This window comes from Drosophila ficusphila, unplaced genomic scaffold, assembly GCF_018152265.1.
Source record: "Drosophila ficusphila isolate 14025-0441.05 unplaced genomic scaffold, ASM1815226v1 contig_198, whole genome shotgun sequence".
In the NCBI taxonomy this organism is placed as follows: domain Eukaryota; kingdom Metazoa; phylum Arthropoda; class Insecta; order Diptera; family Drosophilidae; genus Drosophila; species Drosophila ficusphila.
Genome location: NW_025064092.1, coordinates 210,361 through 222,032, shown reverse-complemented (window position 1 = coordinate 222,032; position 11,672 = coordinate 210,361). Strand labels below are relative to the sequence as shown.

At 45.9% G+C, this 11,672-nt stretch overlaps 2 protein-coding genes across 2 annotated transcripts; one reads left to right on the top strand and one right to left on the bottom strand.

The window, feature by feature from the left end:
• Positions 1-473: 473 nt before the first annotated feature.
• Positions 474-2,103, bottom strand: LOC108091140 (putative uncharacterized protein DDB_G0271982). Its single transcript, XM_043207481.1, has one exon. The coding sequence runs from the start codon at positions 1,892-1,894 to the stop codon at positions 758-760; it is 1,137 nt and encodes a 378-aa protein (XP_043063416.1). The 5' UTR covers positions 1,895-2,103; the 3' UTR covers positions 474-757.
• A 958-nt stretch (positions 2,104-3,061) lies between these two features.
• LOC108091231 (putative ATP-dependent RNA helicase DHX57) lies at positions 3,062-7,898 on the top strand. Its single transcript, XM_017190337.2, is given in 7 exon segments — positions 3,062-3,224; positions 3,290-3,945; positions 3,948-4,070; positions 4,238-5,524; positions 5,587-6,548; positions 6,612-6,813; positions 6,969-7,898. Coding segments are annotated over 7 exon segments (3,864 nt in total). The 5' UTR covers positions 3,062-3,156; the 3' UTR covers positions 7,535-7,898.
• Positions 7,899-11,672: the final 3,774 nt, after the last annotated feature.

Sequence of the window (11,672 nt, the reverse complement as noted above, 5' to 3'; positions counted from 1 at the left end):
TCTTTTTCCCGGGCTCACATGTCTCCTGGTTTCGGTGACAAAAAACAAACAAAACTCGGACCCATGCGGAGTTGCCGTTCCAAAGTGGCAGCATGTAACTCTATTTACGACTGCCGTGAGTCGCCCTTTTGTTGTAAGCCGGAAAAGTCGCGCTGTTTACCTGATGGCCATATCTCTATCATGATCGCCTGGGATTTCCTGGTAGTTGCAAAACCAATCTCGACTGGCCAAAGACGCCACGAGCTCATCTTGCGACAGTGATTAACGAGCCAAATGAGTGCCGCAACCGCAGGATTTTTTTAATTATCTAATTAGTCTTATTTGTAAAGCTGCAACGTAGCTCTGAATAAATAATGTAGCATTATTTTTGGGTTAAATAATAGGAATAATATGCTTACATACATTAATTAAAAAAGAAATAAGAAAAAATAATGATATCGCCAGTAATTCTACACATATTAAAAGAAAAATAATTGTTTGTAAATAAGAATTTATTATATATCATATTAATACTAGATCAAAAGCTTGTTCCAAAATACATTAGGTTCTACATTGACTTAATATCAATTAAGCCAATTTTAAAAGAATGTTAAATTAAAAATTTGGTACGACTTATTAAAAAGTACAAAATTTTTGAATAGGGCAAAAAATCTCAAATCTGGCGGAAGATCTCTAAGATTTGGTCATGGGAACAGAACAGATTCCTGGATTCCAATGAGGCTTCAGTTCAGTTCAGTAATGGAGGTTCAGGTGGCGGTCAGTAGGGCATCGACCGGCTGATCAGCTGGGTGCGGATGGCGTGGCTGAGGGCCTCCAGCTCGGCCACGTCCATCCCGTGGATGAGGCACAAGGAGGCGCGGAGCAGGTTGCCGTTCATCTGGGGGCGTCGCCAATCCGCGCCACAATCTCTGCAGCAGGAGCAGATGGATGGCGATGGGGAGGTGTTGGGGACAGACGACAGTGGCCCACTAACCCCCGCCATGTTCATGTGCTCGGTTGTCCGGAGCAGCGACTCGTAGTTGTCCTGGCGACGAGAAAGCATCGGATTCGGATAGTTAAGCGGAATGTGAGGTGGGGTGGAGGATCGCTGCTGTAGACCAGGAACGGCATCGCCGCTGGCATTTCGGGCCCCCGACCATGGTAGCTCCTGGTTTCCAGTTCCGTTCTCGCGGTTATCCCGTTCCCTCTCTTGCTTCGTCTCCCGCTCCCGCTCCTGTTCCCTCAGTCTGTTCTGCATCATCTCTTTCTCCCGTTCCCGCTCTCTCTCCCTCTCCCGCTCTCTTTCTTCCTCCTGCCTCTTCCGCTCCTGTTCGCGCTGCCTGTCGCACAGTCGCTCCTTCTCAAGTTCGCGCTCCCTCTCCCTCTCCCTCTCCCCCTTCTGCCTCTCCTGTTGCTCCTTTCCCTTCGAAGAGCCGGCTGTCGGTTGCTCCACGGGGGAGTGAGTCGGAGGAGGAGGAGCAGTCTTCCCTGACGGAGCGCTTCGCAGGGCGGCCTGCAGCTCCTGGTCGCTGACATCGACGTCATCCAGCTTGCGCAGCTGGGGCAGCTTGCGGAGCACGCAGGTGCGGTAGTTGCTGCCGGCGGCCTCGGCGCACGGGTTGCCTTGCAGCCAAAGGAGGCTGAGGTCTGGGGCGTTGGCCAGGTGGTCGAGCTCGTCGAAGCTCGCGATCTCGTTGGAGCGCAGGTAGACCTCCTGCAGGCGGGTGCAGTTCTGCAGGGCGCTCAGCGAACTGATCTTGTTCTTGCTCAGCGAGAGAACCTCCAGGCGCGGCATCCCCAGGCAGATGGAGATGTCCTGCAGCTCGGCGCCCCACACGTTCAGCCTTGTCACGCTGCGGTAGTCCGAGCACCTCGCCTTGGCCTCCACCAGACGCTCCGTCAATCGGTTCATCATCGCGACGCACGTGGAAATTACGGATTACTGATTACAATTACGTTATTTGATCGTTTGATCGCCAATATTTCGGAATACTAAGTGAGCTTGCTGAGCCTGAACTCGCGTGAATTTTTTTTTGAAAATCCCAACAACACAATAAACTACTAAAAAAAACTAAAAAAAAAATTGTTCAGAGATTTCAATGTGGTTGCTCGAAGTGTTCGGTTTGTACTGGGGCTACCGGAGATCGCATCCAAAATGTAGGATCCATAAAGCTCCAAGCCTATTTTGCTCCTAGAGTTTTCATTATTTGGCTTACGTTCTCGGTGAAATGTAAAAAAATCAAAAGATTATCATAAATATTACTCGAAAATGCTTTTGTACAAAAAGATTATTTCTATATTATCCCTAATAATATTACATTGAGTCGATTTTTCAAATTCAAATTAAGATCTCTTAAAATAAGCTCTTAAATTTTTAAATACGATAATCATTTATTTTTAAAGAAACTATATTTATTGGCTTGATTACGCTGCCAATGCATTAACACATTAAATGGCCTTGATTAAAAAAATAAGATCAAATTCAGGGAGCAGATCTGTATGACAAAACAAGACTTATGCATTATTACATATGTAACAGCTAAAGGAAGAACATTATAATGTTCAACTTAACTGGATAACCTGGTTAAGTTTTATCAACGATTCACTTATTTTAAGGTGTAAGTTTAAAAAGAAGCGTTCTAACCAATGATATTAATATCCCTCCAATAAAAAACTAAACTATTTTGTTAATGTGGACTCATTGTCCTGGGAAATCTCAGAAGGGGATTCACATCTATTGTCCATCTGTCGGATTGTATTTAAACTAGTTTCTCAGTTTTAAAGCTATGTACGTACAGTGACGAACATAATTATTGGCACAGTTGGCTTGTTAAATTTTGGGGCTCAATTTCCCCCCTTAACATGGGGGATATTTAAATAAAATAAAATTTATTTATATAATGTAATTAATTAACAACACAACCAAGATTATTTTAATATTATACATCTAATAGTTAATTTTTAAAATTAAAATAACGAAAACAAGTGCCGAATCTTCCTGAACAAAATTATTTATTACATATTAAATTTGAAATTCTTATCGCGATAGGCGCCAAGCATCGATGGTCTTTTCCGGCATGAGTCTATCGATAGTATCGGTGTGGTGCTGTCGATGGTTTGACTGCTCTATTGGGGATTCGGTTTGTTGTGAAATTTCCAGCCTGATTTACGGTGGCCATGGACGAAAGCTCGCGCCAACACATGGAGGACTGCTTCCTGCGCAGTCCCAACGACATCCGCACCACGTGAGTACGCCACCTGTAATCCAACGATGGTCATTTATCAAACTCCTACAATCATCTCCAAAAAGCAACGTGCCCGCGGTGCCGAAATCGCAGGCGGCGGACAACAAGTCCCGGAAAACGGAGCTCCACGTCCTTCGACTCAATGACGAGTCCCGCCAGATGACCATGGACACGTTGCGTCAGATCCACGGACCGGACTTCCGGCTGGACGACATCAGCAAGTACAAGGATCGCGGACGCGGAGGCCACGGCGTGAAGCACTCTTACTGGCAGGATCGCGGCACTCTGGTTGTGCAGAGTGTCCAGGGCGTGAGCTCCTCGCGTGGCGACGACAGCGACGGCGATCGTCTGCGCCGCTATGCTCTGGCCAAGCTGGAGAACTATGGCTTCCAGGCCGTCCACTGTCTGGAGGCCTACGATCACTGCTCCGGCGACACAGAGGCCGCGCTGCTGCTGCTGTACCGCCGCTACATGCGCATCCCGGAGAAGGAGGAGCTACCCCTCGAGCCGCCCGGCGAGCAGGAGCTGCTCGATATGCGAGCGGACGAGAAGGAGGCTTTGGAGTCCATCTACGACAAGGCGTACGAGGAACGGGAAGCGAACCGCGTGTGGAATCTCAAGTTCCGCATCGACCACCTGCTCGCCCACAGTCCCTCAGAGGTGCGGAAGGCCAGGGAGGCGGTTCTGGCAGCTGCCGCAGCTGCTGCTCAAGCAGCACACGACAAAAGAAGAAGGCGCCCCAGCGGTGTCGCAACTTTGACCGCGACGGCACCTGCAGGTTCGGTCCCAAGTGCCGCTTCGCTCACCTGCCGCCACAGCCCACGGAAACGGATACTCCTAAGAAGGGTGAGCGGGGTGAACCAACTGTATCTTATAATTGGGGCATTGAGATTCAGAATAATGTTACAAAACTCGCGAATTAGTAACTCAATTATGATTCTCTCATCTTGAAATTTATTTCCTGAAAAGCAATGCAACAAAACCAAAGGTTCCTAATTTAAAAACTTTTTCAGACAGCGTTGACGAGAACGACAACGAGCTGTGGTTCCACGTGGAGGTGCGCTTTCCGCCGGGGAGTCGCTACCCGTACGAGGCGCCCTTCGTCTACCTGAAAACCACCTGCCACGACATCCCGCACGAGTTGCGCCTGCGCTACGCCCGCCATCTGTACAGGGAAGCCAGGGAGATCTGCCGCGATGGCATTCCCTGCGTGTACAGCATCTGCGATCTGCTGCAGTCCAACGAACAGCTGGCCGGTCGACTGGACACCACTGCCTTTCCCTCGCCGAAGCGCTCGCTCTTCCACGACGAGGCGGAGGGCGGTGGATCGGATCTGGGTGGAGAGAATCAGCAGGCACCGAAGCCCTCTCACTACGCCCGCGGTCAAACGTCGCGCAACGAGGGTGGCCACCAGCGGAATGCGGAGGCGCAGGCCCGGGAGAACCGCCGCCTGCTGCAGCAGTTCGTGGAGCGGCGGAAGGAGGAGCGCTACCAGAAGGTCATCGATGGCCGGAAACAGCTGCCCGCCTTCGCGGAAATCGAACGCATTCTGGCGCTGATCGAAAGCTCGCCCGTGGTGGTGATATCCGGAGAAACGGGCTGCGGCAAGAGCACCCAAGTGCCGCAGTTCATCCTGGACAACTGGTTCTTCCGCGCTCTGCAACTGTCTCCGAAGGAGAACCTGCCGCACGTGGAGATCATCTGCACGCAACCGCGACGGCTTTCGGCCATCGGAGTGGCGGAGCGCGTGGCGGCCGAGCGTCTGGATCGCATTGGCCAACTGGTGGGCTACCAGATCCGGCTGGAGAACAAGGTGTCGCAGAGCACGCGCCTCAGCTTCTGCACCACTGGAATCCTGCTGAGGCGACTGGCCTCCGATCCGCTGCTGGGAAGCGTCACCCATGTCATCGTGGACGAGGTGCACGAGCGCTCCGAGGAGTCCGACTTCCTGCTGCTCATCCTCAAGAACTTGCTGCGTGAACGCAAAGACCTGAAAGTGATACTCATGTCGGCCACCCTCAATGCTGCCCTCTTCTCGGATTACTTCGGCGGGGCGCCCGTGCTGGATATTCCTGGCCGCACCTTCCCCGTTCAGCAGCTCTTCCTGGAGGACATCTTGGAGATGAGCGACTTTGTCATGGAGTACGACACCAAATACTGCCGCAAGCTAAAGAAGCAGGAGCAAGACGTACTGGAGCGTGAGCTGGAGTACGCCGATGTCCAGGCTTCGGGAGAGGCGCCGGGAAAGAAGATCAAGGATGAAAAGCTGACTCTGGCCGAGACCTATTGTCGATATGCAGGTGAGAGTCTTTCTTTGGCAACGCATTGATTTCGACCACCTAATACGAGTACTTCCTCTTAGATTACAGCAAAACCACGTGCAAGAGCATCTACCTGATGGAGCCCATGACCATCAACCCGGAACTGATTGAATCCGTGCTGAAGTACATCGTTGAGGGATCCCACGAGTGGCCCCGCGAGGGCACCATCCTCATCTTCTTGCCCGGCTTCGGGGAGATCCAGTCGGTGCACGATTCCCTGATGGACAGTTCCATTTTTTCGCCGCGCGCCGGCAAATTCATCCTAGTGCCACTGCACTCGGCCCTTTCTGGCGAGGATCAGGCGCTGGTCTTTAAAAAGGCGCCGCCCGGCAAACGAAAGATCGTGCTGAGCACCAACATAGCCGAGACCTCGGTGACCATTGACGACTGCGTGTTCGTGGTGGACTGCGGCCTGATGAAGGAGAAGTGCTTCGACTCGAACCGCAACATGGAGTCGCTGGACCTGGTCTGGGTCTCGCGTGCCAACGCCAAGCAGCGGAAGGGTCGTGCCGGCCGTGTGATGCCCGGAGTGTGCATCCACCTGTACACCAGCCACCGCTACCACCAGCACATCCTCGCCCAGCCGGTGCCGGAGATCCAGCGCGTGCCGCTCGAGCAGATTGTGCTGCGCATCAAGACGCTGCAGACGTTCGCCTCGCGCAACACGCTCTCGGTTCTCCTGGAAACGCTGGAGGCGCCCTCGGAGGACAGTGTTCTGGGTGCCTTGACCCGGTTGAGGGATGTGGGCGCCCTCGATGCGGAGGACCAGCTGACGCCGTTGGGCCACCATCTGGCTGCGCTGCCCGTGGACGTGCGCATTGGCAAGCTGATGCTGTACGGGGCGATCTTCCAGTGCCTGGACAGCGTGCTGACCATCGCCGCCTGCCTGAGCAACAAGTCCCCGTTCGTGAGTCCACTGAATAAGCGCACGGAGGCGGACAAGTGCAAGCGCATGTTCGCTTTGGGCAACAGCGATCACCTTACAGTTCTGCAGGCTTATAGGGTAAGCCAACATTTTTCCTTGTTAACATATTTGTTAATATATTTATATGTATTTATTCCAAAGAAATGGTTGGACGTGGCGAGAAGGGGCAACTATGCAGCCAGCAGAAACTATGCCAGCGAGCACTTCCTGTCGCTCAACACTCTGGAAACGATAGCCGACCTCAAGTACCAGTACCTGGAGCTGCTCGTGTCCATTGGCTTTGTGCCCATCAACGTGCCACGCAGGCGCAAAAATGCATGCGACAATATTTTAACGCTAACGGGTAAGAAGTGCTCAGGACAATGTTATCTACATTCAATTTATTATTATTATTTTAAAACCATCAAAGCTTGTATAGGAAAAGACTTAATCCAAGTAAAATCTTTGCAAACAGTTTTTCAATGATTATTAGTTAATGTGAAAACCATTTTTTAACAGGTGTGGAGCAGAACCACAACGGGGACAACAACAGACTGCTGACCTCTCTCCTCTGCGCCGCTTTGTACCCGAACATCGTGAAGATCATGACGCCAGAGCGCGTCTACGTCCAGACGGCCGGCGGTGCGGTGCCGCGGGAGCCGAGCCACCAGGACCTGCGCTTCAAGACCCGCGGCGATGGCTATGTGAAGATCCACCCGTCGTCGGTCAACTCGCAAGTGGCCGTCTTCCAGGCGCCGTTCCTCGTCTACCAGGAGAAGGTGCGCACCAGCGCCATCTACATCCGCGACTGCTCCATGCTGCCGCTCATCGCCATGGTGTTGTTTGCCGGCAGCGACTTTAAGGTGGAGCTGCACGACGGCGACTTCCTCTTTCTGCTGGAGAGCGGCTGGATCATCCTGAAGGCGCACGACCTCGAGACCGCCGAGATGGTGCAGTGCCTGCGAGCGGAGATGATCAAGCTGCTGGAGGAGAAGATCAGGGATCCGTGCCTTAATCTGCTGCACCACAAGAACGGATGTCGCATGATCGCCAACATCGTTCACCTGATCAGCAAAAATAGCTGAGAGGCTCCTCATTTCACAACTGTTCAAATCGTTTGTAAATTGTGTGTAAATGCTGTTATAGCCGATATTTCAAATCCCTGTAATATACGCCAAACGAGACCAATATCAACTCACTGAAACGATGGCTTTAAACAACGCTTCTTAGGGTTTATTTATTGGGAAAAAGTAGAATTGAAGTGCATTTTGACTACTGTTACAAAATGTTATTGTAGTACTGCCTGATTAATCATAAAGTATTTTCAATAGCATTTTAGTTTTCAATTTCCGTCTAATTAAAAAAAATCCAAATACTCTTTAAAATGGCTCAAAAGATGTACTTCCCTCCACCCGTTAAAGAAATAAATGTTATCATATCACGACTTAATTGGTTGAGCTAAAAAGAACACAAGCATGCAAAGAAATCATGACTTATATTATTCACATAACTTTAGTAGTTCAGTGAATCTCTCTATTAAGGGGGGGGTAAGGTTTTAAAGGCCAAAAAAAGGGCTATGTTTGATCTTTTTTTGCGGCGAAATGAGTAAGTTTATTTTATTGAGCTTAATTACATGTTATTGTTTAACTTTTGAAGAGTATTATAAAAAAAAGTATTAAAAAATATTAAGAAATAAGCCTGTGGCGGTTAATCTTCCGAAGCGCCTTAAGAAAAAGTTGTTTTGCGGTGAACATCATAGGGCGATAACGGATCATCTTAAAAATAAAATGTGATATGCGTTGTGAAGATAATGAATATCCCGAGGTAATCAGGAAGAGTTTTTTTTAATTAATTTTTTGTCTTTTTTGGGAGCACTTGAGAGTGAAAAGTGCGATTTTAGCTTAAAAAATCGCTGTTAATTTATTTTTTAAAAATAGAAAAAAATTAAAAATTAAAAAAAACTCTTCCTGATTACCTGCGTATTTGTGTTGAGAATTTGTGTTAAAAATTTGAAAAGTATCGGCTCAGTAGATTTTGAGTTCTGATGTTCACCGACTTTCAAAATAACGTCTTCGGCAAAATCGATTCAAAGTATTTTTATACGTGAAAATACGTCCAAATACGTCCAAATACGGTTGTTTAAAACGCTGTAACTCTGTTAGTTTGACTTTAATTGACTCAAAATTTGTACACAATGTTCTCAACACATTGGTCATTCAGAAAAAAATAAAAAAAAAAAATATAAAAAAATTTTTTAAAACCTTACCCCCCCCTTAAGGGGTTATATACCTTTTTTTATTTTCAAAAAATCGAAAATTTTTTTATTGCTTTATCTTAAAGAACCACTCCTTGAGAACATTTTCCCAAATTTTCATAGAGATTCGAGCAGTTGAAAAAAAGTTACAGCGCTCCTAACCGCGCGCCTCGTAGCGGCCCGAAACTGAACTTGAAACTTTAAACGCGAATATCTCGAAATGGTGTTTCTTGAAAAATGACTTTGCGGTGATAACGATTGGCGGAAAACTACTGAACCGATTTACTTCAAATTTTTTTTCAAATGTTCGTAATGAAATTGTCTTGTGCTTGAACGATCGACTTTTCACGCAAAAATTTTTTTTTCGCCGAAATGAATTTTTTAGTGAAATTTCTAGAGAGCAAAAAGCTCATTTTTAGCATAAAACGTTCCCGTATGCATACAAAAATAAAAATTTTTTAAATCGTTCGTTCAAGCACAAGATATTACTCTAAACTAATGAAATTTTTTTACTTTTATGGTTTCAATTGACTGGTTCGACCAGGAGCGTTATCACCGCAAGGCTCTAAAAAAAAAAGGCCTCTAAGGGAAACAGCCACCCCTTAAAAACTAATTGATATTTTTCCACGAAATTTTGCACAAACATAGTTAATAAAGTGTACTATCAAAAAATTAAAATACCCGTGCAATTAAATAATTGCTACATACCTAAAAAAAATTCCGAACTTTCCTCTTTTTCTTCGACAAAGAAGGTATATAACCCCTTAATAAAAGAGAGTCCTCCTCCGGACCTGCGGTATCACTCCAAGTCGGGATCTCATAACCATTGTAAGCTGAAAGCTTCGCACACATTAGGGAGCTCGTTCCCGTTGGCAGTCTGTTGGTCCTTGAGGAAGTCCTTCTCGGGATCTGCTGCATCACCTCCAATCAGGATCTCATCAATGTCGTGTGCTGAAAGCTCGAACTTGTTGTAGGCAACGCGTGGAATGAATTTTGTGACGGGTTCTCCAGTTGGATGGTGTCCTTGAAGAGCACGGAAGCAATGTTTGCTTGGCTGAAAGTCAATATTTGTAATTTCCCCAAAAGTTGTAGTATGGGTTATTTTTGCCACCCACTGAAATTGTTCTACCAATTGTAAGAAACGAGCGGTTTTTATATAATGACGGGTAAAGCCTTGATTCATTGGTATTCAATCAATTTGTTTGACAAAAAATATGTTGATTGATTGAACTAATTAAAAATTGACATGAAAATAAATAAAATTACTCAGACAAAATTAATAACTTTTTTGATTCTGGCTCCTTTTTAAATAAAAATGTTTTATTGAGGAGATCAATAATCCCAAGCCTAAATTACATTTTTCTTTAGGATAATGCTTGATGCTTTACAGCGTATAAGCTCGGAGACAAATATGAAGTTGGCAAGAAAGTCAAGCTGAACGATATCTTCTACTGAAACCCTAAGAGTGACAATATGAATGTCATTATTGTAATAGAAGAAACAAAATATAGGGGTTACGATTTCTGAAAAACAAATATATAAAAAGCACACATCCTTCCTACTAAAAACTCCAAACAAACAAGTTATTATTCCATTCTTAATTCTAACGAGAATGCGGCATGCAAACACATTTTCTGGTCCTGTGTAATTTCCCTACAAAACACATATCATAAACCATTTCTCCCGAAATACCATATCATCCAGAAATCGTTGGAATCCAACGGTTAGATGATCGATGAAGCTCCAAGTGCGCTGTTCGAATTAGTAATTTGTCAAGCGGAAGGGCGCCTAAATCATCACCAAATGTCAACCAGGAATCGATCAATCCGGTTCGGCGGCATTCAAGAAAGACCCACCATTGGTTAAAATTTTCCGGGGGCCCGGTGTCCCATCAATTACAATTCGTTTGAATTTATTTAAATACACTCAGATTTGGGGCGGGCACTTTGCGATGACAGGCAAAAGACCGGGCGGACCCGTCGATACATCAAAGCTGGCTAGCACACCTTCTTGCAGCGTAATTAATTATGCTTATCAACTCTGCCTAATGCACCTACATATAGTACATGTATGAATCAGTTGCCAATTTAAATACGAGGTCTCTGGGGTTTCTGGGGTTTCCGACTCAACTCCGGGCCTTGAGCGCTTTTTCTCTTTCGCTCGTAACGAAATCTCGCACTTTCCGCAGAAGCTTATCTTTTCAATTAAAGGCTCCAGTGATCGAGCACAAATGGGATCTTTTAGCACCTCGTTGAGTCGTATTTGCCCGCTCTGATTTGAGGAGCAAACCCATCTCTGGGGGTTTCTTCCCACCGCAGGAAAAGGGGGAGCTGGTCAAATACAATCAATGACGTGGGAAACATGAGCTCTAGTCTAAAATTAAAATACACATTTCAGAGATATAGGTGACGAAGAAAATACCTCCAAACTTTACTTATTATGAGGTAAAAAAAATAATCTGAACACCCCGACTGTCTTTTATTACTCTAAGCAAATGGTTGGAGCATTTTTAAAAAAATACCTTTTGTTGTGTTTTATTTTAGGTCTTCAACTTTTCCTACTTATAAGTTTATGGTAAACTTTTAAAGTCGATCTATACATAGGTAAGGAAATAAAAATAAAACCAAGAGATAAGTAAATTGTGGTAAACATAAAATATTATCAGTTTAGAGATTATCTACAAATCAAAATATGTATGCACGTGAATTTATAACATATCACCACTTCATAAAAAAAATTCTAGGAGTCATGGTCTGTACTGATCCACTTTTCCCTCTCCAAACTATAGATCTCCGATGATCGTGAATTGTGCTTTTTGCGAACGCCAAGCTGCGCCGACGCACAGTGGCTAAAAATACTTATCAACCATAGAAAAATAAAAACAAAGGATAAGTTGTTGAATTTTTTGTATGAATTTATTATTTTTATAAGAATTATGTATTATTATATTATTTATATTATTTTAATAA